We start from the raw sequence: 27,918 nt of genomic DNA, 5'->3' as shown, positions 1-27,918 counted from the left end.
AACTCCATATTAATGCCCATGATTTTGGAATGAGATGTTCGACGAGCAGGTGTCCACATACTTTTGGTCATGTAGTGTATGAAAGGATTGGGTGGGTACAAGTAGTGTATGAAAGGATTGGGTGGGTACAAGCAACCCCCAGGGTTGTGGGTTCGATTCCCACGGGGGGCCAGTATAAAAAAAAAAAATGTGTTCACTAACTGTAAGTCGCTCTGGATAAGAGCGTCTGCTAAATGACGTAAATGTAAATGTAATGGTAGCTCCATCTTACCATTTGATTGGCCAGGTGGAATTTGTACCATATCGCTTACACCTCATCCTCTCAGCTTTAACACCCCTGATTCGAATAATCAATCAGAACCTGCACTCATACCAGCCCTTCCCAGGAAAAATTGCCCATCTGTTATGTAGGGGTGGGAGCTAGGGGTCGATTTGCGATAGGTCACTCCTTGTTTACTACTTATTAACTTGTTTACCCAATGCTTACCTGCACCTCCTGTACTCTGTTTTCCAGACAAAGGAAGTCCAACTCTTTCGGTATGCAGTCGGGGAGGGAGTGAAGCTGGCTATATTGGGGCGATGACAGACCCCTTAGTCCCCCGGCGATGACCTTGAGGTCCTCAAGATCAAGCCTTTGGGAAGAACCGGGTGGCCACGACCACTACACCCCTGCTCCGATGGTCATCCTCCTTCATCTATCTCAAGTTGTCAAAAGTGTGCATCTGTCCTCCCCCTGCTTCAGGTTCCAAATGACAAACAAAACCTAATAAACACTTCAACATTGGCTCGCGGGGGAAAGACGTCCGGAGTCTTAATTGCACCAATGGGAAACAGAACAGACATCAAACCCATCTCTGCCTTATTCTACAAATACTCGTAACTCGTTCCATTTGACAAAAAATAAGTAATTCCAAACAAAATATGTAACAGTATGCATTTTATTTGTACCTTTATTTATTGGCAATTTCTTTCTGTATTATAGCATGCTTTGCATAGTCTCTTCTCTTATGTTTTATATTTTCCCAAATGGCTATTGAAGAAAAAAAACTCACTGTTTTTATGACTATACGATCCACCACCTTTTCCAACACTTGTGATTGGTACCGGAATTTCTCCATCCCACCAATGAGATTGTGCCTGGTGCCTCTGAAGCGCCTGAGTGATCCGCCCATGCCAACCCTCACCACCCAATCAATAAAACCTGTGTTGAATATGTGACATGATAATGAGCTCAACTTACTTTCTTTCTTATTCTAATATAAAGCATAGGTCAGTGAATGACTTTTTGGGGCCGGTTCTCTCTGACACAGATTAAGCCTAGTCCTGGACTAAAAAGCAAGCTCAATTGAGAATCTCCTAAAATCATTGTTAGTCCAGGACTAGGCTTAATCTGTGTCCCGGAAAACACCACAGAGTTTGTTAGTCCTTTGTTTTGATTTAAACACAATTGGTCCCTATAGGTTACATACTGCAAATTCTATCATTTTAGATTACAGAAGGCAAAACATGTTCAGTGCCTTTTAAATGACAAATTAAGCCTCAAAGGGAGGGAGCTAAAAAGAGAAGGATAGTAGTACTTAAGATGAAGGCCATCACATAACTGCTCAGCATATTAGTGTGCAATTACTGAAAAACTAGACATTTTGTCCAACTGCAATTTGACCTCAAGTGTCACTATATCTGAATATGACCTATAGTTCACCAAGTAAATCACCAAAAGGATGCATTAATACTATCTACACAGACTCATATGGTGCCCTGCAACTTGAGTGTTTATAAGAGGACAATACAGGCAGACAAGACCGTTAGTTACAGTGTTATTACTCAACCACAAACACTTATATGACACGATGGTTACGGTCGCAGTTACTTCTTGGTGGGGTCGATCACCCTGCCCATGAAGAGAATGCTGCTGGTGGCCTGGTGGTAAATGAGGAAGAGGAAAGGCCGGTTGACGGTGAGCCGAGGAGGTAGACTAGCGAAGATGTTCGGGGCACGAGCATTCCCGGTGCTGCTGGTCTCGTCCACGGTGATGGCCGCCTTGTGCACAACCTGAAACCACAGAATAAGAAAGCTAAGAAAGGATTGCATGGTTAAGATGTAGTAAGGAAAGTGAATAATGCTGCTAACTGGCCCCAGACCTGTTTGTGCTCTTGCCTACTCCATTGCTGTCCAGTGTCCTGGTCAAGCCAAATGCCATTGTCATGACATTGACAAAGAGTGGCAAGGAGTTGGCATGATAGTGCTAACAGTCACCTTCAACACGAGGCTGATGGAAGCCTAATGATGGCCTTTCGAAAATGCAGCTTCCTTGTTTATTTGGATCTCCCATTAGCTTTTGGGTCCACAAAAAACACAATATGACAAGTAACAAAACACTGATAGACAAGGAAAGTCACACAAATGTAAAATACAACAATATACAGTGCATTCGGAAAGTATTCAGGTTTTCATGAAGGATCTCTCTGTACTTTGCTCCGTTCATCTTTCCCTCGATTCTGACTAGTCTCGCAGTCCCTGCCGCTGAAAAACATCCCCACAGCATGATGCTGCCACCACCATGCTTCACCGTAGGGATGGTACCAGATTAACTCCAAATGTGACGCTTGGCATTCAGGCCAAAGAGTTCAATCTTGGTTTCATCAGACCAGAGAATCTTGTTTCTCGTGGTCTGAGAGTTCTTCAGGTGCCTTTTGGCAAACTCCAAGCGGGCTGTCATGTGTCTTTTACTGAGGAGTGGCTTCCATCTGGCCACTACCATAAAGGCCTGATTGGTGGAGTGTTGCAGAGATGGTTGTCCTTCTAGAAGGTTCTCCCATCTCCACAGAGGAGCTCTGTCAGAGTGACCATCGGGTTCTTGGTCACCTCCCTGACCAAGGCCCTTCTCCCCCGATTGCTCAGTTTGGCCGGGTGGCCAGCTCTATGAAGAGTCTTGGTGGTTCTAGACGTATTCCATTTGGAGGCCACTGTGTTCTTGGGGACCTTCAATGCTGCAGACATATGTTGGTACCCTTCCCCAGATCTGTGCCTCAACACAATCCTGTCTCAGAGCTCTACGGACAAAGTTCTGAACCTATATACATTTTACGGATACAGTATATTTTACATTAGTTATCACAACATGACAAGTAACAAAACACTGATAGACAAGGAAAGTCACACAAATGTAAAATACAACAATATACAGTGCATTCGGAAAGTATTCAGACCCCTTGATTTTTTCCACATTTTGTTACGTTACAGCCTTATTCTAAAATGTCAATCTACACACAATACCCCATAATGACAAAGCGAAAACAGGTTTTTAGACATTTTGGCAAATGTATTAGAAATACCTTATTTACATAAGTATTCAGACCCTTTGCTATTAGACTCATAATTGAGCTCAGGTGCATCCTCTTTCTATTGATCATCCTTGATGTTTCTACAACTGATTTTGAAAGCACACACCTGTCTATATAAGGTCCCACAGTTGACAGAGAAAAAACCAAGCCATGAGGTCGAAGGAATTGTCCGTAGAGCTCCGAGACAGGATTGTGTCGAGGCACAGATCTGGGGAGGGGTACCAAAAAATGTCTGCAGCATTGAAGGTCCCCAAGAACACAGTGGCCTCCATCATTCTTAAATGGAAGAAGTTTGGAACCACCAAGACCCTTCCTAGAGTTGGCCGCCCGGCCAAACTGAGCAATCGGGAGGAAGTGCCTTGGTCAGGGAGGTGACCAAGAACCCGATGATCACTCTGACAGAGCTCCAGAATCCCTCTGTGGAGATGGGAGAACCTTCCAGAAGGACAACCATCTCTGCAGCACTCCACCAATCAAGCCTTTATGGTAGAGTGGCCTTAACGGAAGCCCCTCAGTAAAAGGCACATGACATCCCGCATGGAGTTTGCCTAAAGGACTCAGACCACGAGAAACAAGATTCTCTGGTCTGATGAAACCCAGATTGGACTCTTTGGCCTGAATGCCAAGCGTCACGTCTGAAGGAAACCTAGTACCATTCCTATGGTAAAGCATGGTGGTGGCAGTATCATGCTGTGGGGAGGGACGGGGAGACTAGTCAGGATCGAGGGAAAGATGAACGGATCAAAGTACAGAGAGATCCTTCATGAAAACCTGCTCCAGAGCGCTCAGGACCTCAGACTGGGGCGAAGGTTCACCTTCCAACAGGACAACGACTCTAAGCTAAGCACACAGCCAAGACAACGCAAGAGTGGCTTTGGGACAAGTCTCTGAATGTCCTTGAGTGGCCCAGCCAGAGCCCTTACTTGAACTCGATCGAACATCTCTGGAGAGAACTGAAAATAGCTGTGCATCGACGCTCACCATCCTACCTGACAGAGCTTGAGAGGATCTGCAGAGAAGAATGGGAGAAACTCCCCAAATACAGGTGTGCCAAGCTTGTAGCATCATACCCAAGAAGACTCAAGGCTGTAATCGCTGCCAAAGGTGCTTCAACAAAGTACTGAGTAAAGGGTCTGAATACTTACGTAAATGTTATTTGTTTTTTACATTCTAAAAACCTGTTTTTGCTTTGTCATTATGGGTATTGTGTGTATATTGATGAGGGAACAAAAACAATTTAATCCATTTTAGAATAAGGTTGTAACGTAACAAAATAAGGAAAAAGTAAATGGGTCTGAATACTTTCTGAATGCACTGTACAAACAATGCAACCAAAAAAGAATGTGTGTGTGTCCCCTTATAGTCCCCGCCATACCATGAGTTGTTTTTTAATCCGTTTTTTAATGGTACATTTGCTGTTTGCTTGGGTAATTGGAGATTTTCCATGCAATCATGGCTCTGTATAAAACTGCATTGCCGTGAATTCATTTTGGACTTGGGGACTGTGAGGGTGTGTATGGGTGTCTGAGCTGAATGTTATTTGATTATGCAGACAATCTGGAATTTTTGTCACAGTAATATTTCTCATACCTAGAAGAGAAGCAGTTAATCTCTTGTCAACCCTCAACCAGGAAAGACTGCCATGCATACTGTTGATGTTAGTTCTGTATGTGCAGTTAAGGGCAAGGTGTGCTGCTCTGTTTTGAGCCAGCTACAGCTTTGCTAGGTCTTTCTTTGCTGCACTTGACCATTTTACTGGACAGTAATCAAGATGGGACAAGACCAGAGCCTGAACAACTACTACAGTTGGTTTGTGTAAAAAATGCAGAACATATTTTTATAACAGACATACCCCTCCCCATCTTCACATCAACTTTGTCAATATGTCTTGACCATGATAATTGACCATACAATGTTATACCTAGAAGTTTAGCTTCCTCAACTTGCTCAATGGTCACACCCTTGAAGTACAACTCCAGTTGGTCTTAGGTCTTAGAGCACTGGTTTTCAAAGTCGGGGTTGGGGGAACTGCAGTGGGGTCGCCATATAAAAAAACATTTAAGAGTACAGATTATTGTATTGGACAATATAGAGACGTTTTTGAGAAATACATTTTTTATTTTATTGAGTAAATGTATTTATTGGTTTCTTTTCATTTTGATAAGAGATTAAACTGTAATGAATTTAAGGTTATTTGTTGATGTAAAAATAGCATTGTATTTGGTAAAACACAATCCTCCATCATTTTACTAAGAACAGGCAGAAAACTGATTGGGGGGCTGTTAGAGCCAGCAAAGGATGCTTTACTATTTTTTAGGCAGTGGAATTACTTTAGCTTCCTTCCACGCCTGTGGGGACACACACACACACAGTCTTGTATAACTAACCTTGTGGGGACACACAATTCAGTCCCATTAAAAATCCTATTTTCCCTAAGTCTTACCCTAACCTTAACCCCAAAACCTAACCTTAACCCTAAACCTAACCCTAGCTCCTAACCCTAAACCTAATTCTAAACCTAACACTAATTCTAACCTTAACCCTAAACCTCCTAGAAATAGCATTTGACCTTGTGGGGACTAACAAAATGTTCCCAGTTGGTCAAATGTTTGTTCGTTTACTATTCTTGTGGGGACTTCTGGTCCCCACAAGTATAGTTAAACACACACACACACACACACACACCTTTATGCTTTGGTTAAATATATCGAAAATAGGGGTGGCAATACAGTCTGCTACCATTCTCAGTAGTTTCCCATCAAGGTTGTCAGGCTTATCATTATTGATAACAATAGTTTTTCCATCCTCTCCCACACTAACATGACCAAATTCAAAACAGTAATACTGTATGATGGTTCAATGTTGTCATTTCACTTCTGAGTTTTTCCACTTTACTAGTGAAATGATTGGCAATATTGAAAGGTTTTGTTATAAATGACCCATCAACTTCAATGAACTATGCAGATGAATTGGGTTTTCCACCCATGATATTATTTAAGGTACTCCAAAGTCTTTTTCCATTGTGTTTTATGTCATTTATCTTTGTTTGGTAATATCATTTATTCTTCTTTTTGTTACGTTTAGTCACAACATTTCTCAATTGACAGTATGTCGACCAATCAGCTGAGCAGCCGACTTGATTGCCACCTCTTTTGCATCATTTCTTTGAACCATACAATTTTGCAATTCATCATCAATCCAGGGGGCTCTAACAGTTCTCACAGTTAGTTACTTAACAGGTGCGTGCTTGTCAACAATTGGCATTAATACTTTTACAAATATTAGAAGTGCTGCATCTGGATTCACTTCCTCACACACATCAGACCAACATACATTGTCTTCAACAAAAGAATCCTGAGGAAACATTTTGTATGATCTCTTATAAATTACTTTAGTACCAACATTTGGCACTTTGGCTTTCCTTGTTATTGCCACAATGTTATGGTCACTACAGCCAATGGAAACTGATATTGCTTTGGAGCAAATCTCTGCAGCATTAGTGAAGATATGATCAATACAAGTGGATGTTCACCAGTCACTACAAAGATACAGACCTCCTTCCGAACTGAGTTGCCGGAGAAAAAGACAACCGCTCAGGGATTTCACCATGAGGCCAATTGTGATTTTAAAATAGTTACAGAGTTTAATGGCTGGAATAGCAGAAAACTTAGGATGGATCAACAATATTGTAGTTACTTCAAACCACTAACCTTAATGACAAGAGTGTAAATGAAGCCTGTACAGAATAAAAAAATATCCCAAAAGATGCATCCTGTTGGCAACAAGGCACTAACATAATACTGTAAAAAATGTGACAAAGGAATTAACTTTTTGTCCTAAATACAAAGTGTTATATTTGGGCCAAATCCAGCAAAACACATCACTGGGTACCACTCTCCATATTTTAAAACATGGTGGTGGCTGCATCATGTTATGGGTATGCTTGTCGTCGGCAAGGACTGGGGAGTTTTTCAGGATATAAAAAAAACGGAATGTAGCTAAGCACAGGCAAAATCCTAGACGAAAACCTGGTTCAATCTGCTTTCCAACAGTCACTGAGAGACAAATTCACCTTTTAGTAGGACAATAACCCTAAAACACAAGGCCAAATCTACACTAGAGTTGCTTACCAAGATGACATTGAATGTTCCTGAGTGGCCTACTTACAGTTTTGACCTAAATCTGCTTGAAAACCTATGGCAAGACTTAAATGGCTGTCTAGAGATGATCAACAACCAACTTGATAGAGCTTGAAGGATTGTAAAAAGAATAATGGGCAAATATTGCGCAATCCAGGTGTGCAAATCTCTTAAGAGACTCACCCCAAAAGAAAATAATTGCTGCCAAAGGTGTTTCTAACATGTATTTTTTAAATTAGTTTGTAAAAACAATGACATTTTTCCTTTCACTTTAACTTTAGAGTACTTTGTGTAGATTGCTGACAAAAAAGACAATGAAATCAATTTTAACCCCACTTTGTAACACAACAAAATGTGGAAAAAGTCTAGGGGAGTGAATACTTTCTGAAGGCACTGTATTGCGGTCCCAGCAACAACGGCTAACCGCGTCACAGGATCCAAATTCAAAAAGGTAGCTAGTAAGCACATTTTCTTTAGAGACTTTCAAAAAGTTAAATACAACAAACCGAGCTCTCCCTCATTCAACACGTGACATATCGGATGTTCACACGCTTACCGGATTTGAATGTACTAACCTTTTTGAATGTACTAACCTTTTTAAATATACTAACCTTGACTTCTCTTACTCTGGAAGGCTTTGTCTTTACTGTGAATGAATGCTTGACATTACGAGAATAATGTCACCAAAGAAATCGATATGCCAATTTAACTTTTGGAAAGCACTGATATATATTATCACATAATATATTATTATTTTATCACTTTATGATGATTTTGTAGCAACTCACTTATTTGTATTCACTTGGGGCTCTGATGAGACATTGCTTTGGGAATATTATGCAGCTTTTCATTTTCTGATTATAAAAAGTAGTTCTCAGTGGCCACAAGTTACCAAGAGCCTTTGCTTATACATTAAGGACACCACGAAATGCAAGAGGCCTATTCCGGTCTTCCCTTTCACAGAAACAATTAACCCAAACAGTATAAAGTAACCACAGGTGGACATTCAAGACACCGCCGGAAGTTGGCTGCATCTAAAAAGTGGGTATCTCACCTTCCTTATCACTCCTCCATTATCTCAGTCTAACACTTGAGCAAGAGGCCGTCGAGTGACAGATACAAACACACAGTGGTGGACACATACTTATGGGGAGACACACAGTGACAGACACGTATATGAGGGAGAAATACGTACACACTGATGAACAACACACAGATATGCACACTCAATGACGGATACACACACACACACAAACACTAATGGAGAAACACCAGCTCACACACACACACTGACCTCAGAGAGCCTCAGGCCCGTTTCCCCACCGATGCCAGAGAAGTCAGCGCTGTCCTGGAAGACCTCGCTGATCCCCAGGCCTGGCAGGACCTTCTGCAGGGAGTATGACTGCTCCAGCATAAATCTAGGCAGCTGCACCTCCAGCCTTCTGCAGAGCACAGGAAGTGACATAATAATCATTAAGAATGGGTCATAAGGCCAATGGTTGAGTGTTTCAATTATTATTATTTTTTTAAATCTAAAATCAAATGAGTGAATTATTATAATATACTCCAGCATTTGCTCTATCAGCATTGGCTCTATTCTCCAGCATTTTGGATTTGAGATCAAATGTTTTCTATGAGGTGACTGACACCTTTTATTTGAGGGTATTTTCATGCCCCCAAAACATGTTAACCTCGCACCATTACCAATAATGGGAGGTTAACATTTTTGGTGGGGTATGATATTTATGCCTCTAACTTTCTCACTCATCATTATTCACGATTCAGTCATCATGGTAGCATCCACATTAATGTAGAAGTGTTCATAAACATATTCTATTCTTATTTACAATAAAAGGGACTCCAAAATGACACAATACATTATTTACCATTCATTTCTATTGGGCACAACATAATCTGAAACACTACCAAAACAAACTGCAAAAGCATATACATTTAATTATTGTAGAGTAGTAGAGCTTGATGTAGTCATTGCGCGCTAGGAATATGGAACCAAATACTAAACTTTTGACTAAATGTAATATATTATGGGCTCTATTTGAACAAAGCTAACGCAATGATAAATCTAAGCACTGGTGGTGGCGCTATAGGTCTGGGGGTATGTCAGAGACTTTTGCTATTTTTGCAGCCGTTATGAGCTCAATAGCTGGCGGTGGCGCAAAAGGGCTGGGTTTTGATGAATAAACAAGTTATAGTTGTGACGAGGGCTTGGCCACTCACTGGCCAATCAAGGCGTTCCATAGCTTAATACTGCATGCGTTTGCCTTAAGTTCTGTAGGTTATTGACAATCTTGTCATCAACTCCAATTCGGCTTGGATCACGGAATATTCTCATCCTAGTCCATTGTTGATTGATATCAACAGTTTACTAAATAGCATAAGCTACAGTAACAAAACCCATTTGGCTTCAACGAGTATAGTCCTTTACACATTGCACTTCTCAAATAAAAAACATTATAGGCTCCCGTAAATTGTATTGTATGTGTGAGGCACGTTCTCAATAAGAAAGATATAGCCTAGGCCTACCATTGATATGGTGTTGAACCAGATTTCATTATAGTAGGGTAAGGATGGCCTACTAAGGGCTTGTTTTTTTATCAAACGAAATGGAAAACAAGCAATTTCTCCAGGAAAATAACTTAAATGTTTCTAAATACAAGTTTTACCGGATTATCTCATCTCTCGTTCCATGATGGGCATACAGTGCATTCGGAAAGTATTCAGACCCCTTGACTTTTTCCACATTTTGTTATGTTACAGCCTTATTCTAAAATGGATTAAATAAAAATAAAAATCTCATCAATCTACACACAATACCCCATAATGACAAAGCATAAACAGGTTTTTAGAAATGTTTCCAAATGTATTAAAAGGTAAAAAACAGAAATACCTTATTTACATAATATTTCAGACCCTTTGTTGTGAGACTCGAAATTGAGCTCAGGTGCATCCTGTTTCCATTGATCATCCTTGAGATGTTTCTACAACTTGATTGGAGTCCACCTGTGGTACATTCAATTGATTGGACATGATTTGGAAAGGCACACACCTGTCTATATAAGGTCCCACGGTTGACAGTGCATGTCAGAGCAAAAACCAAGCCATGAGGTCGAAGGAATTGTCTGTAGAGCTCCGAGACAGGAGTGTGTCAAGGCACAGATCTGGGGAAGGGTACTAAAACATTTCTGCAGCATTGAAGGTCCCCAAGAACACAGTGGCCTCATTCTTAAATGGAAGAAGTTTGGAACCACCAAGACTCTTCCTAGAGGTGGCCGCCCGGCCAAACTGAGCAATCGTGGGGAGAAGGGCCTTGGTAAGGGAGGTGACCAAGAACCCGATGGTCACTCTGACAGAGCTCCAGACTTCCTTTGTGGAGATGAGAGAAACTTCCAGAAGGACAACCATCTCTGCAGCACTCCACCAATCAGGCCTTTATAGTAGAGTGGCCAGACGGAAGCCACTCCTCAGTAAAAGGTACATGATAGCCCACTTGGAGTTTGCCAAAAGGCACCTAAAGGACTCTCAGAACATGAGAAACAACATTCTTTGGTCTGATGAAATCAAGATTGAACTCTTTGGCCTGAATGCCAAGCGTCACTTCTTGAGGAAACCTGGCACCATGCCTACGGTGAAGCATGGCGGTGGCAGCATCATGCTGTGGGGATGTTTTTGAGCAGCAGGGACTGGGAGACTAGTCAGGATCAAGGGAAAGATGAAAGGAGCAAAGTACAGAAAGATCCTTGAAGAAAATCTGCTCCAGAGCACTCAAGACTTCAGACTGGGGTGAAGGTTCATCTTCCAACAGGACAACGACCCTAAGCACACAGCCAAGACAATGCAGAAGTGGCTTTGGGACAAGTCTCTGAATATCCTTGAGTGGCCCAGTCAGAGCCCAGACTTGAACCCGATCTAACATCTCTGGAGAGACCTGAAAATAGCTGTGCAGCGACGCTCCCCATCCAACCTGACAAAGCTTGAGAGGATCTGCAGAGAAGAATGGGAGAAACTCCCCAAATACAGGTGTGCCAAGCTTGTAGCGTCATACCCAAGAAGACTTGAGGATGTAATCTCTGCCAAAGGTGTTTCAACAAAGTACTGAGTAAAGGGTCTGAATACTTACACTGCCAGTCAAAGGTTTGGACACACCTACTCATTCAAGAGTTTTTCTTTATTTTTAATATTTTTTACATTGTAGAATAATAGTGAAGACATCACAACTATGAAATAAAACATTTGGAATCATGACGTAACAAAAAAAAAAAGTGTTAAACAAATCAAAATATATTTTAAATTTGAGGTTCTTCAAATAGCCACCCTTTGCCTTTGACAGCTTTGCACACTCTTGGCATTCTCTCAAACAGCTTCATGAGGTAGTCACCTATAATGCATTTCAATTAACAGGTGTGCCTTCTTAAAAGTTAATTTGTGGAATTTGAGACAATCAGTTGTGTTGTGACAAGGTAGGGGGGGTAGCCCTATTTGGTAAAAGACCAAGTCCATATTATGGCAAGAACAGCTCAAATAAGCAAAGAGAAATTACAGTCCATTATTACTTTAAGACATGAAAGTCAGTCAATACGGAACATTTCAAGAACTTTGAAAGTTTCTTCAAGTGCAGTCGCAAAAACCATCAAGCGCTACGATGAAACTGGCTCTCATGAGGACCGCCACAGGAATGGAAGACCCAGAGTTACTTCTGCTGCAGAGGATAAGTTCATTAGAGTTATCAGCCTCAGAAATTGCAGCCCAAATAAATGCTTCACAGAGTTCAAGTCACAGACACATCTCAACATCAACTGTTCAGAGGGGACTGTGTGAACCAGGCCTTCATGGTCGAATTGCTGCAAAGAAACCACTACTAAAGGACACCAATAAGAAGAAGAGACCTGCTTTGGCCAAGAAACACAAGCAATGGACATTAGACCGGTGGAAATTTGTCCTTTAGTCTGGAGTCCAAATCTGAGATTTTTGGTTCCGACAGCCGTGGGATGCGGTGTGGGTGAACGGATGATCTCTGCATGTGTAGTTCCCACCGTAAAGCATGGAGGAGGAGGTGTTATGGTGTGGGGGTGATTTACTGGTGACACTGTCTGTAATTTATTTAGAATTTAAGGCACACTTAACCAGCATGGCTACCACAGCTTTCTGCAGCGATACGCCATCCCATCTGGTTTGGGCTTAGTGGGACTGTCATTTTTTTTTCAACAGGACAATGACCCAACACACCTCCAGGCTGTGTAAGGGCTATTTTACCAAGAAGAAGAGTGATGGAGTGCTGCATCAGATGACCTGGCCTCCATAATCCCCCGACCTCAACCCAATTGAGATGGTTTGGGATGAGTGGGACGGCAGAGTGAAGTGCTCAGCATATGTGGGAACTCCTTCAAGACTGTTGGAAAAGCATTCCAGGTGAAGCTGGTTGAGAGAATGCCAAGAGTGTGCAAAGCTGTCATCAAGGCAAAGGGTGGCTATTTGAAGAATCTCAAATATAAAATATATTTTGATTTGTTTAACACTTTTTTGGTTACTACATGATTCTATGTGTGTTATTTCATAGTTTTGACATCTTCACTATTATTCTACAAAATAGTAAAAATAAAGAAAAACCCTTGAATGAGTAGGTGTGTCCAAACTTTTGACTGGTAATGTATGTAAATGTGATATTTCAGTTTTTTTATTTTCAATATATTTGCAAAAATTTCTAAAAACCTGTTTTTGCTTCATCATTATGGGGTATTATGTGTAGATTGATGAGGAAAAAAAGATGTAATCCATTTTAGAATTAGGCTGTAACGTAACAAAATGTGGAAAACGTCAAGGGGTCTGAATACTTTCCGAATGCACTGTATAGCCTACATGGAGGGGTTTTTACGCACATCCAAAATAATAACAGGAGCTGGCTAAAGTAATGTAATAGCCTACATAGATAAAAAGGGGATGTCACTTTGCTGCTGCCAAACTACATATTTTATTAAAGCTTTGGTGATTAAGATCAATTTTAAAGTGGTCTCACAAGCTAAACATTTTATCGATAGTCTTGACTACTTGGTGAATGCATTGGGCATGACAATGCCGAAAATAGAACCGAACCAGAGTTAGGAAGAATTATGTTCCAAATCGGAAGTTAGGTACTATATTTATTGAAAATGATATGAATATATCCTATACATTTAAAATGGCCAATTTGGGTGCAATCAATTAGCTTAATTTCTCAGAGCTCAAATTATATTTAAACAAAATAATGTTTCAGGAATGCTAATCTTATTTGTTTTTAACTACAGAAACGATTTCAGCACAATCTGATGCATTTTTAGGTTGAACGACCCATATGCTACATATAAGCAACCCATTCCATTGTTGTAGTGCCATCCAACCTACGTCCTCTTGAGCTGTTTGAGCCAGCCTTGGAAACGTTCTCCCGTGATCTCCTCGTCGATGGAGGTGTAGTCTACGTCCTCGTCGGGCAGAAGCACCAGCATGGCGGAGCCGCCAGTCATGGGCAACTTCAGGACACCCAGCTTGAGCGAGCGGTCGTACGCCAGGTGGTACTTATCGGAGCGGAACATCATGGGGACCATGGCAATTTTGTACTTGTTCACGTAGAAGCGCTCATCCTGGGTGAAGCTGGCATTGAAGTTGAGGGCAAACTGGCCTGGTGAGAGAAACAGAAAAGGGAATCAAATAGAAAAGATACATGTTGCTGTCACAATACCCAACCTCACTTACACACAAACAAAGCTGGGAGCAGCACAGCATCACCCACAAAGCAGTGCTAACAGAGCATGCAGTGAACGGCACCTGGAAAGATGTGTTTAAAAACAGACTGTGCGTCCAATAATCTAATTCCCAGACACTTCTGCCCTTTGCGCTTTAGCCTCGGGACATAGTTATGTTTACAAAAGGTCATAAAATACAGGTGTAAAATACTGTATAATATAATAATAATAATAATAATAATAATATTTGCCATTTAGCAGAAGCTTTTATCCAAAGCGACTTTTTTACGTATGGGTGGTCCAGGTAATCGAACCCATTATCCTGGAGTTGCAAGCGCCATGCTCTACTGAGCCCCTGTGCCTACTCCTCACCTTGAAAGAAGACGGCAGTGATTAGCATCATCTGGGTCTGCGGGTTGATGGCGCTGACCACCTCCTTCACCTGCTCCTTGGTGTAGGTGTAGGCTAACTGGTTGATGGTGTCCTTGGCAGCCCCGTCGCTGAAGTCCAGCCCCTGGACATTTCCCCCATACTTGGTCTGCACAATGTCTCGGTAGCTCGAGTCCACTTTGAACTGCTGGCGGGGAAGGATGCCGATACCCTGGTTCCCAAACCCGCTCTGGGCCACGCTATCCCGGACACTCTGGAACAGTTCTGGCATAGAATACAATTTAAATGTACATTTGTATTTTTTTATTTTTTTCCCAGACAAACACAAACAAACAGAAAAATTATGGAAACAATACAGGGTCAGCCGCAGAGTAATGTAACTTTTTTGAGGTGAAGTGCCTTGCTCAAGGGCACAACGGCAGAATAATCTGATACCAGGAACTCTTCGGTTACCGGTTCGTTTCCTCCTCTGGTCAAGCCTGGGATTTTAACCCACCACCCTCCCACTTACTGGTCTTGCCTCTCTATTCTCTAAGGCTAAATACCTGGGATCCTTAGGTGGTCGAGAGCGTTCAGACTCAGGCCCTGAAGGAGTTGCTCGCGTGTAGAGCCGTCGGCGCCACTCATCAATGCAGCTAAGCCCAGAGATACGGTAAATGGGGAGAGAAGGACGTTGTCATCAGTGATGCTAGCAATGGCACGGTACAGCCGGGCGGCGAAGTCAGCATTTCTGGTGCTCAGGTCCTGGATTTCCATAGCGCTGGGCTCCTGTGCCAGGAGGGGCATGGCGAGGAGTGGGATGCACGCCAGGAGGGGGAGGAGTCTGGACGTCATGGTTCTTCCTCTGCTTTTCTCAGCTCGCAATGGAAACAAAAGATAGATGTTGTAAGCAAAGTGTCCTCAGCAAGGTAAGTTCAACACTAACACATAAACATTTAATTAGTCTAGCGTTAAATGTATAGTACACTCCAAAATCAAAGGTTGTCCGACATTTTCATACCAAAAAAATTGTCTAAAGTCGAGCTGAGAAATATTTGACAAAGTTAGATTTTGGGGTCCACTGTCTTTTTAATATTTATATAATTATGTATTATGTACAATATGTAATAGGCTATTAAAATTACAATATTTTATTAGGACAGTAAAGTATCTATATATTACAAATAATACATTTGATAGGAAATGCACACAGTACTGCTGTAGCTTCGGAACCGCAACTAGGATATTGTACACAGTATGGGATCCTAGTTGCGCATCGATCAGGTGCCTGACGTCCGAAATTCATTGCAGCCCAAAAGTGTACAGTAATTTTAGTTTTTTACAAGTTTCCCGTCTGTATACAAGATCTTAGTTGCAGTCCCAAAGCTAGTGCTGCTGGTGCAGTTATTGCTGGTGGAGGCAAAAAACTGATTCCACAAAATAGGGTCACTAATCTAAAAACTGTCAGTGTCCAGAGTAGCTGAGTAAACTCAACTCCATACATCTCAATGGAGTTGAGTTGCGATGAGTGTCGGCGGAGTGTACCTCCGACTACATGAGTCGGTATCAGTTGATACTTTTTTAATGCGTACCTTGTACCTAAGCCTGTCCTGTGTAACTGCATTATTTTCTTTGGGTGCTGCAATCCGTAGTTTTTGTTTAAAGGTCTGTGTCTCCGTGAGTGGCATGGGCATAGGCGTGGCTGAAGGACTCCCAGTGCAGCACCATGGACAGAGGCACTGGCTGCAGCACAGTGGACATTGGCACTTAGTTCAGCAATGTGGAAGGCTGCACTACCTTCAGCACCAGGCCAGCCGAAGACAGCGCCACAGCTCTGTTCACCCAACACACCTGTGCAGGATTACTAATCAGCCACACCTGAAAGGCATTCCCTAATCAACTGACTGGCACAAGAGTGCAGGCTGGACCTCGCTCAAGTGGAACAGTGTGGAAGACACAGCCAGAGCGTGCCTACTCTCCCACTTGTGAAGTCGGGCACACCCCACTCTTCCCGACAAGGTCCGATGCAGCCTTTTTTATATTCATATCAAGTCAATTCTGGGTAACAATTAAGTACCTTACTGTGACTCCTTTAAATTAAAATGTTAAAAAATAAATAAAAATAGCTTCTCAGCAAAGAGCAATTTCTCAAGGAAGAATTTGGCTAGGACTGTCTGGGAGTAGTCTGAGTGGGGAGGGGAAAACTGAAAACTAGCTGTTATTGGCAGAGAGGTTTGGAACTCTTTCTAATTGGTCTATTAACTAATTTAGCACCTGGTGATGTCACCAGGCAGGCCAAAACTCCATCCAACTTTTAAAAAAAATAATAATAATAATAATAATATTTGACTAATGCTTCCCACAGTTGTGTCAAGTTGGCTGGATGTCCTTTGGGTGGTGTACCATTCTTGATACACACGGGAAACTGTTGAGCGTGAACAACCCAGCAGCATTGCAGTTCTTGACACACTCAAACTGGTATGCCCGGCACCTACTACCATACCTCGTTCAAAAGGCACATAACTCTTTTGTCCCTCTGAATGGCATGCATGCACAATCCATGTCTCAAGGCTTAAAAATCCTGATTTTACCGGTCTCCTCCCCTTCATCTACACTGATTGAAGTGGATTTAACAGGTGACATCAATAGGGGATCATAGCTTTCACATTGATTCACCTGGTCCATCTATGTCATGGAAAGAGCAGGTGTTCCTAATGTTTTGTACACGCAGTATATATATATATATATATATAAAGAAACGTCCCTTTTTCAGGACCCTGTCTTTCCAAGATAATTCGTAAATATCCAAATAACTTCACAGATCTTCATTGTAAAGGGTTTAAACACCGTTTCCCATGCTTGTTCAATTAACCATAAACAATTAATGAACATGCACCTGTGGAAAGGTCGTTAGGACACTAACAGCTTACAGACGGTAGGCAATTAAGGTCACAGTTATGAAAACTTAGGACACTAAAGAGGCCTTTCTACTGACTCTGAAAAACACCTAAAGAAAGATGCCCAGGGTCTTTGCTCATCTGCATGAACGTGCCTTAGGCATGCTTCAAGGAGGCATGAGGACTGCAGATGTGGCCAGGGCAATAAATTGCAATGTCCGTACTGTGAGACGCCTAAGACAGCGCTACAGGGAGACAAGATGGACAGCTGATCGTCCTCGCAGTGGCAGACCACGTGTAACAACACACCTGCGGGACAGGTACAGGATGGCAACAACAACTGCCCGAGTTACACCAGGAACGAACAATCCCTCCATCAGTGCTCAGACTGTCCGCAATAGGCTGAGAGAGGCTGGACTGAGGGCTTGTAGGCCTGTTGTAAGGCAGGTCCTCACCAGACATCACCGGCAACAACATCGCCTCTGGGCACAAACCCACCGTCGCTGGACCAGACAGGACTGGCAAAAAGTGCTCTTCACTGACGAGTCGCGGTTTTGTCTCACCGGGGTGATGGTCAGATTCGCGTTTATCGTCGAAGGAATGAGCGTTATACCGAGGCCTGTACTCTAGAGCGGGATCGATTTGGAGGTGGAGGGTCCGTCATGGTCTGGGGCGGTGTGTCACAGCATCATCGGACTGAGCTTGTTGTCATTGCATTACGGAGAAGACATCCTCCTCCCTCATGTGGTACCCTTCCTGCAGGCTCATCCTGACATGACCCTCCAGCATGACAATGCCACCAGCCATACTGTTTGTTCTGTGCGTGATTTCCTGCGAGACAGGAATGTCAGTGTTCTGCCATGGCCAGCGAAGAGCCCGGATCACAATCCCATTGAGCACGTCTGGGACCGTTGGATAGGAGGGTGAGAGCTAGGGCCATTCCCCCCAGAAATGTCAGGGAACTTGCAGGTGCCTTGGTGGAAGAGTGGGGTAACATCTCACAGCAAGAACTGGCAAATCTGGTGCAGTCCATGAGGAGGATGTTAAGTTTGCTGAAAATAAATGCAATTGACAGTGAGAGGACGTTTCTTTTTTTGCTGAGTTTATATAGTACCAGTCAAAAGTTTGGACACACCAACTCATTCAAGGGTTTTTCTTTATTTTTACTATTTTCTACATTGTAGAATAATAGTGAAGACATCAAAACATTGAAATAACACATATGGAATCATGTAGAAACCCAAAAAGTGTTTAACAAATCAAAATATATTTTAAATTCTTCAAAATAGTCACCATTTGCCTTGATGACAGCTTTGCACACTCTTGGCAATCTCTCAACCAGCTTCACCTGGAATGCTTTTCAAACAGTCTTGAAGGAGTTCCCACATATGCTGAGCAATTGTTGGCTGCTTTCCCTTCATTCTGCGGATCAACTCATCCCAAACCATCTCAGTAGGGTTGAGGTCGGCTGATTGTGGAGGCCAGGTCATCTGATGCAGCACTCCATCACTCTCCTTCTTGGTCAAATAGCCCTTACACAGCCTGGAGGTGTGTTGGGTCATTATCCTGTTGAAAAACAAATGATAGTTCCACTAAGCGCAAACCAGATGGGAAGGTGTATCGCTGCAGAATGCTGTGGTAGCCATGCTGGTTAAGTGTGCCTTGAATTCTAAATAAATCACTGAAAGAGTCACCAGCAAAGCACCATCACACCTCCTCCTCCTTGCTTCACGGTGGGAACCACACATGCAGAGATCATCCGTTCACCTACTATGCGTCTCACAAAGACACGGCGGTTGGAACCAAAAATCTCAAATTTGGACTCATCAGACCAAAGGACAGATTTCCACCAGTCTAATGTCCATTGGTCGTGTTTCTTGGCCCAAGAAAGTATCTTCTTATTATTGGCGTCCTTTAGTAGTGGTTTCTTTGCAGCAATTCAACCATGAAGGCCTGGTTCACGCAGTCTCCTCTGAACAGTTGATGTTGAGATGTCTCTGTTCCTTGAACTCTGTGAAGCATTTATTGGGCTGCAATCTGAGGTGCAGTTAACTCTAATGAACGTATCCTCTGCAGGTAACTCTGGGTCTTCCTTTCCTGTGGCAGTCCTCATGAGAGCCAGTTTCATCATAGCGCTTGATGGTTTTTGCCACTGCACTTGAAGAAACGTTCAAAGTTCTTGAAATGTTCTGGATTGACTGACCTTCATGTCTTAAAATAATGATCGACTGTCATTTCTCTTTGCTTATTTGAGCTGTTCTTGCCATAATATGGCTGATATGATCAAACTGATATGCTCAAACACTGATATGCTCAAACACATTAAGAAGGAAATAAATTCCACAAATTAACTTTTAACAAGGCACACCTGTTAATTGAAATGCATTCCAGGTGACTACCTAATGAAGCTGGTTGAGAGAATGTGTGCAAAGCTGTCATCAAGGCAAAGGTTGGCTACTTTGAAGAATCTGAAATATAAATATATTTGGATTTGTTTAACACTTTTTTGGTTACTACGTGATTCCATATGTGTTATTTCATAGTTTTGATGTCTTCACTATTATTCTACAGTGTAGAAAATAGTAAAAATAAAGAAACCCCTGGAATGAGTAGGTATGTCCAAACGTTTGACTGGTACTGTGTATATATATATATATATATATATATATATATATATATATATACAGTGGGGGGAAAAAACTATTTAGTCAGCCACCAATTGTGCAAGTTCTCCCACTTAAAAAGATGAGAGAGGCCTGTAATTTTCATCATAGGTACACGTCCACTATGACAGACAAAATGGGGGAAAAAAATCCAGAAAATCACATTGTAGGATTTTTAATGAATTTATTTGCAAATTATGGTGGAAAATAAGTTTTTGGTCACCTACAAACAAGCATGATTTCTGGCTCTCACAGACCTGTAACTTCTTCTTTAAGAGGCTCCTCTGTCCTCCACTCGTTACCTGTATTAATGGCACCTGTTTGAACTTGTTATCAGTATAAAAGACACCTGTCCACAACCTCAAACAGTCACACTCCAAACTCCACTATGGCCAAGACCAAAGAGCTGTCAAAGGACACCAGAAACAAAATTGTAGACCTGCACCAGGCTGGGAAGACTGAATCTGCAATAGGTAAGCAGCTTGGTTTGACGAAATCAACTGTGGGAGCAATTATTAGGAAATGGAAGACATACAAGACCACTGATAATCTCCCTCGATCTGGGGCTCCACGCAAGATCTCACCCCGTGGGGTCAAAATGATCACAAGAACGGTGAGCAAAAATCCCAGAACCACACGGGGGGACCTAGTGAATGACCTGCAGAGAGCTGGGACCAAAGTAACAAAGCCTACCATCAGTAACACACTACGCCGCCAGGGACTCAAATCCTGCAGTGCCAGACGTGTCCCCCTGCTTAAGCCAGTACATGTCCAGGCCCGTCTGAAGTTTGCTAGAGTGCATTTGGATGATCCAGAAGTGGATTGAGAGAATGTCATATGGTCAGATGAAACCAAAATATAACTTTTTGGTAAAAACTCAACTCGTCGTGTTTGGAGGACAAAGAATGCTGAGTTGCATCCAAAGAACACCATACCTACTGTGAGGCATGGGGGTGGAAACATCATGCTTTGGGGCTATTTTTCAGCAAAGGGACCAGGACGACTGATCCGTGTAAAGGAAAGAATGAATGGGGCCATGTATCGTGAGATTTTGAGTGAAAACCTCCTTCCATCAGCAAGGGCATTGAAGATGAAACGTGGCTGGGTCTTTCAGCATGACAATGATCCCAAACACACCGCCCGGGCAACGAAGGAGTGGCTTCGTAAGAAGCATTTCAAGGTCCTGGAGTGGCCTAGCCAGTCTCCAGATCTCAACCCCATAGAAAATCTTTGGAGGGAGTTGAAAGTCCGTGTTGCCCAGCGACAAAACATCACTGCTCTAGAGGAGATCTGCATGGAGGAATGGGCCAAAATACCTGCAACAGTGTGTGAAAACCTTGTGAAGACTTACAGAAAACGTTTGACCTGTGTCATTGCCAACAAAGGGTATATAACAAAGTATTGAGAAACTTTTGTTATTGACCAAATACTTATTTTCCACCATAATTTGCAAATAAATTCATTAAAAATCCTACAATGTGATTTCTGGATTTTATTTTCTCATTTTGTCTCTTACCGTTGAAGTGTACATATGATAAAAATTACAGACCTCTACATGCTTTGTAAGTAGGAAAACCTGCAAAATCGGCAGTGTATCAAATACTTGTTCTCCCCACTGTATATATATACACACATACAGTGGGGAGAACAAGTATTTGATACACTGCCCACTGCCGATTTTGCAGGTTTTCCTACTTACAAAGCATGTAGAGGTCTGTACTTTTTATCATAGGTACACTTCAACTGTGAGAGACGGACTCTAAAACAAAAATCCAGAAAATCACATTGTATGATTTTTAAGTAATTAATTTGCATTTTATTGCATGACATAAGTATTTGATCACCTACCAACCAGTAAGAATTCCGGCTCTCACAGACCTGTTAGTTTTTCTTTAAGAAGCCCTCCTATTCTCCATTCATTACCTGTATTAACTGCACCTGTTTGAACTCGTTACCTGTATAAAAGACACCTGTCCACACACTCAATCAAACAGACTCCAACCTCTCCACAATGGCCAAGACCAGAGAGCTGTGTAAGGACATCATGGATAAAATTGTAGACCTGCACAAGGCTGGGATGGGCTACAGGACAATAGGCAAGCAGCTTGGTGAGAAGGCAACAACTGTTGGCGCAATTATTAGAAAATGGAAGAAGTTCAAGATGACGGTCAATCACCCTCGGTCTGGGGCTCCATGCAAGATCTCACCTCGTGGGGCATCAATGATCATGAGGAAGGTGAGGGATCAGCCCAGAACTACACGGCAGGACCTGGTCAATGACCTGAAGAGAGCTGGGACCACAGTCTCAAAGAAAACCATTACTAACACACTACGCCGTCATGGATTAAATTCCTGCAGCGCACGCAAGGTCCCCCTGCTCAAGCCAGCGCATGTCCAGGCCCGTCTGAAGTTTGCCAATGACCATCTGGATGATCCAGAGGAGGAATGGGAGAAGGTCATGTGGTCTGATGAGACAAAAATAGAGCTTTTTGGTCTAAACTCCACTCTCCGTGTTTGGAGGAAGAAGAAGGATGAGTACAACCCCAAGAACACCATCCCAACCGTGAAGCATGGAGGTGGAAACATCATTCTTTGGGGATGCTTTTCTGCAAAGGGGACAGGACGACTGCACCGTATTGAGGGGAGGATGGATGGGGCCATATATCGCGAGATCTTGGCCAACAACCTCCTTCCCTCAGTAAGAGCATTAAAGATGGGTCGTGGCTGGGTCTTCCAGCATGACAACGACCCGAAACACACAGCCAGGGCAACTAAGGAGTGGCTCCGTAAGAAGCATCTCAAGGTCCTGGAGTGGCCTAGCCAGTCTCCATACTTGAACCCAATAGAACATCTTTGGAGGGAGCTGAAAGTCTGTATTGCCCAGCGACAGCCCTGAAACCTGAAGGATCTGGAGAAGGTCTGTATGGAGGAGTGGGCCAAAATCCCTGCTGCAGTGTGTGCAAACCTGGTCAAGACCTACAGGAATAGTATGATCTCTGTAATTGCAAACAAAGGTTTCTGTACCAAATATTAAGTTCTGCTTTTCTGATGTATCAAATACTTATGTCATGCAATAAAATGCAAATTAATTACTTAAAAATCATACAATGTGATTTTCTGGATTTTTGTTTTAGATTCCATCTCTCACAGTTGAAGTGTACCTATGATAAAAATTACAGACCTCTACATGCTTTGTAAGTAGGAAAACCTGCAAAATCAGCAGTGTATCAAATACTTGTTCTCCCCACTGTATATATACATATCTTTTGTTTTTTTACAGGCTTACTGTGTATCTGTGCTTGTCCTGATTGTTATAGAGTTTTTTTTAATTATTGTATTCTATGCATCCCCTGCCAAAACTCAAAAACCTGTCGTGCAATGATGGGCTGCTCATTATCCGTTAACAAACAACCACTCCCTTGGCGGAGTCGCGTAAAAAGCTATTTTTATCAAAAACTACAGATTACGGCACCCAAAGAAAAGAACGCAGTTACACAGGACAAACGTAGGTACAAGGTACGCATTAAAGAATGGACATTTAATTATTGAATGATACGGACTTGAAGTAGACAGTGGTACACTTCGCCAACACTCATCACAATTCAAATCCATTGAGATGTATATGGAGTTGAATTTACTCAGCTATGTCCAGAGTAGCCTAAACCAGGCTTTCCAGTGAAACCTCTCGTCTCCCAAAATGAGCCAAACTGAGACCACATTTTCAAGGAAAGGATCCAAATGTAAAATATTGAAAGTGATCTGAGAAATGGTATAGTCATTAAATAATTATACTTACTGCTCTCTGCCTCTGCTTGTAAATGTCAATCAGTGGGACCCCTCTGTAGGACAGATTGCATCACCCTGTTTGGAGAGACAAAGTGCAAGTGTACCTTTCATTTTATCTTTTGGCTGATGAGCAAAGCTACTGTATATAAATGGGAACATTCCAGAACATGGGCCATCAGATCACCTCAAATTCCTTCTAAGCTTAGTCTATGCTTTGACTTGAATACAGGACAAATTGTGCCTATTAAAACACGAATTTGAAAAACTATTTAAGATGTAATTTATTAGCAAGACAACAAATGGTTCCCATGGGATGGAATCATAAACCACGTTTCCATCCACAGTTTTTAAGCACGTAAAGTCATACCGTAAAATATCATTTGTTTGTTCGACATGGTGGGATGTTTTTGTGTCAGTAAAATTAATAATGCGAGAAATGGCGGTGGAAACGCCTTTATGCGCAAATATTGATATAATAACCATCATATGGAAGTCAACACGATGATCTGGTGTGTGGTTCTCCCAGTACGACTCGGGAAACCATGCAGTTTATTAGGATATAGATGAAATAACTTATGGTGAACTTCACAGGGTGGTGAAAGTGCACGGTCATCTTGATCAGTGGCGACCCGTCATTCAGGGCAGGTGGGGCAGCAAAGAAAAAAAGAAAGCCTGTTTTGCATGTTATTTTGGCATTAATACGTGTCACATATCAGTTTGCAAACAATGTTTAAAAAAAATCATTGAGTTGATAAAGCTGCATACAAACTTGGTCTCTTTTTTGCTTTCTTGAGTAAGGCAGCTCCAAAATGCATGTGTTTCAGCCTAGCTCAGTGCTTTCTGTGGTGGTGGTGGGGCAGCCAGCGGAAAATACGGAGCGTAGGGGTTGGTGATGTTCTCTAGTTGTGCCATGATTGGCTCAGCATTCTGTCACTCATTACATTTGAGTCATTTAGCAGACGCTCTTATCCAGAGCAACTTACAGGAGCAATTAAGTGCCTTGCTCAAGGGCACATCCACAGATTTTTCACCTAGTCGGCTCGGGGATTAGAACCAGCGACCTTTCGGTTACTAGCACAACGCTCTTAACCACGAAGCTACCTGCGTCACAGCAAAGAGCTAGAAAATTCAAGCCCCTTTGGTGCTGCCATAGTTACATTAGAAGTGTCCATCCAAGAATGCTCAAGGTCATTGGCCACAGATAAAACGACGTCAAATCACGTTATATCAACCGTAGCTTTGATTGGACTGATCATGTCAACATCATACTTTCAAAATCTTAGCTAGCAAACTAGCAGTCATCATCATGAATCAATTCGACAATCTACTGGCAAATCCTTTTCAATCCTTGTCATATGAAGAGAAATTATGAAGAGAAATTATAAATAAAACGTATCGATGCTCATCGGCCATTGGAAATCGCAAATTCAACAATGAGTGGTTTGGAAGGAATCAGTGGCTAACTGCAAGCATTGCAAAGCAATCACTAGCCTGCTATTCAGTGGAGTGGGTGTGTGGTCCAAGTCTGGGTTTAAGGGTCTCTTTTCCAAGCTTAAAGGGATAAACATTCAACATTGGCCATGCTGTCAACCCACCATGACTTCTGCCGCGCTCAAAACAACTGGAAACTCGGAACTGGGAAATCTTTAGTGAGTTCAAGACAACTGGGAACTCTGAAAAAAACGAGTTTTGACTGGGAAAATAAGTTTTGAATGGTCATCCAACTCGGAATTGCAAGTCGGTAACTCTGGCCTCTTTCTAGAACTCCGACCTGAAGATCACGGACGTCATCATGATTCAACCTGATGACAAAATGTGCCCGCGAAGGACCACCGCGCCACCTTCCTGTTCAAGTGAGCACAACAAGGTGAGTCCAAACATATCTTGTATGCTTTGGTCCCTTTCCCCCTCATAACTTAGCCTACTGTTCTGACTTGGTGGTGCACATGTAGCCTATAAACCTGTTTTAGAGAAATGTCATCATCGGATATTGTAAGAGCTTTCATTGTCTGCTTATATGCCCCCTTTATTTATCCTACGGTTCTGACTTGGTGTACAGGGAGAATACTGTACCATGTTCTGAATTCTGTCGCTGTACATTTCAAAAGTGCTGAACAAATAGTTATATTGACTACATCCGTCCTAGCTTGCTCATTAATGTCTTAATCGAAATTACGGATTGCCTCTTATCTGCTCGTCATCCCCTTATGCCATAGTTTGTACATCTAAATTGTCAGTAGAAACCACATTTATTTAAGCAAGTCAACCATATCAGCTACGTTGAGGCTGAATTAACTGTGTTGCTGCCAGACAAGGCTCCGCTGATAGACAGGTGTAGCAGTGGTAAGGTGTTGGGACTGCTGTTGGGCCCTAACAGTTTGAGGGCACCGTTTGTCACTGTTATAGTGCAATTAATGTATTGTTTAGTGTTGTGTTGTGTAGTGGCTTTGCTGGCATGCATCTAAAAACATTTTATCAAATTTTTTGTTCATATCGCCACTGATCTTGATGCTCCTTTCCAATAAATATAGAGTGTCTTATTCTGGTGCCATGACGATCTATGCTTGACTGCCATTTGACAAATAAAAATATTCTTACTCTTATCCATAATAATCTCATCATGTAGACTAGCCTACCCGCACAGCCTCCCAGCACTGTATCCGCTAACCTGTCATCACACAAGTCCGTTTGTTGGAAACACACCACTGGTGGGAAAATTTGCATATTTTCTTTATGCATATTCAATAATATTTGTATGAAAATGTATCGCCAATCAGATGGAAACCAATTATGGATATAAACCCTGGATTGCTGATGCTATGTATTGGACATTAATATAATAATAATAATAATATATGCCATTTAGCAGACACTTTTATCAAAAGCAACTTGCAGTCATGCGTGCATAGATTTTACGTATGGGTGGTCCTGGGAATTAAACCCACTACTCTGGCGTTACAGTGCCATGCTCTACCAACTGAGATACAAAGGACTACCATTGAGAGGCTTTGAAGCCACCAGTTAGTTGGCCATATTGACACTCCCCAGTACGAACACTCCTCCATAGGAATTAATGGAATTATACAGTATTTCAATTAAATGTTTCAAGGACAAAATTACATATAACATTAGTCATCTCAAATATATATACTTTAAGGAAAATGTCTTTATATATTTTTTTTATACTTATGTTTAGCTCACATAACATAATTTAAAAGTATGCATTAAGGTGTGTGTAATAGAATACATGTGGAAAAAACGATTGAAGACAATAATACATGCATTTATATAGCTTCCAAAGAGTGCCAAAATGGAGGCGTGGTGGCCTCAACACAGCGCCCCCTATCAGTCATTTAGTGTATATACGAATCATTGATGGAACCCTCGCTACTGAGATATAGATAGGATGGGCTAGTAGGTTGTATCAGGCTCGTGGACCTTTAAAGTACCTTTTTGAATGGAAGAAAATTAGGGTGTAACAGATTGTGGCCATGATCTTGGGAGATGGGGTGCTATTTATGTGCACATTCCACAATCATTTAAACCATTCACGAATAGACAAATAGGTGGCTATTACGCAAGAGTGCATCAAAACACCATGATATCGTTGTATAAAATAAAATGGAACCCTAATGTAGCTTTAAAATGTACATTAATTAGAGTTACGGCAAGAGACCTGGCAATAATGTTATTAGGCGTAGGCAATTTCAATAACATGGGTGTAACGAACGGGGTTTCTTCACCGAAGATGATGCGACACTGAATGGCAACTCACATTTTAAAATAGAAAGGACGATAGAATACTTACTTTTGCACTAACAAGCCTGCCTGGAAATTGATCAGGATAACGTCACAGATAGCAAATAATACGGCTGTGAAGATCTCCGTTCCGCAGGCAGGAATAAACAAGACCTAGCAAGAATAAGGCCGTGACCTCGGCGATTTACCTTAAAAATAAAAGTCCTGTAATGACGATGGTGAAAAAC

The 27,918-nt window shown here is 42.0% G+C and overlaps 2 protein-coding genes across 2 annotated transcripts in view; one reads left to right on the top strand and one right to left on the bottom strand.

Moving 5' to 3' along the window:
- Positions 1-1,215, top strand: part of ppp4r4 (protein phosphatase 4, regulatory subunit 4) — a 139,130-nt gene extending 137,915 nt beyond the window's left edge. Inside the window, exon 25 of the mRNA XM_084150816.1 lies at positions 515-1,215. Within this exon, the coding sequence (XP_084006942.1) occupies positions 515-560 (46 nt within the window). The 3' untranslated portion in view covers positions 561-1,215. The remainder of the gene's footprint in view (positions 1-514) is intronic.
- serpina10a (serpin peptidase inhibitor, clade A (alpha-1 antiproteinase, antitrypsin), member 10a) lies at positions 925-27,878 on the bottom strand. The gene is made up of 7 exons (XM_084150817.1): positions 27,741-27,878; positions 23,943-24,007; positions 15,153-15,464; positions 14,590-14,871; positions 13,880-14,153; positions 8,778-8,925; positions 925-2,052 (listed from the first exon to the last, which is right to left on the bottom strand). The coding sequence occupies exons 3-7, from the start codon at positions 15,439-15,441 to the stop codon at positions 1,867-1,869; spliced, it is 1,179 nt and encodes a 392-aa protein (XP_084006943.1). The 5' UTR covers positions 15,442-15,464; positions 23,943-24,007; positions 27,741-27,878; the 3' UTR covers positions 925-1,866.
- Positions 27,879-27,918: the final 40 nt, after the last annotated feature.

This window comes from Coregonus lavaretus (assembly GCF_964263955.1).
Source record: "Coregonus lavaretus genome assembly, chromosome: 33".
In the NCBI taxonomy this organism is placed as follows: domain Eukaryota; kingdom Metazoa; phylum Chordata; class Actinopteri; order Salmoniformes; family Salmonidae; genus Coregonus; species Coregonus lavaretus.
This window is presented reverse-complemented; position numbering and strand designations above follow the sequence as displayed.

Excerpts from the sequence above, each read along its gene's own strand:
- serpina10a (XM_084150817.1), bottom strand. The coding sequence starts at position 15,441 with ATGACGTCCAGACTCCTCCCCCTCCTGGCGTGCATCCCACTCCTCGCC. Across the intron at positions 14,154-14,589 it reads CACTGCCGTCTTCTTTCAAG|GCCAGTTTGCCCTCAACTTC; the intron begins GTGAGGAGTAGG and ends TTCTCTCACCAG. Across the intron at positions 8,926-13,879 it reads CTCAAACAGCTCAAGAGGAC|AAGGCTGGAGGTGCAGCTGC; the intron begins GTAGGTTGGATG and ends TGTGCTCTGCAG.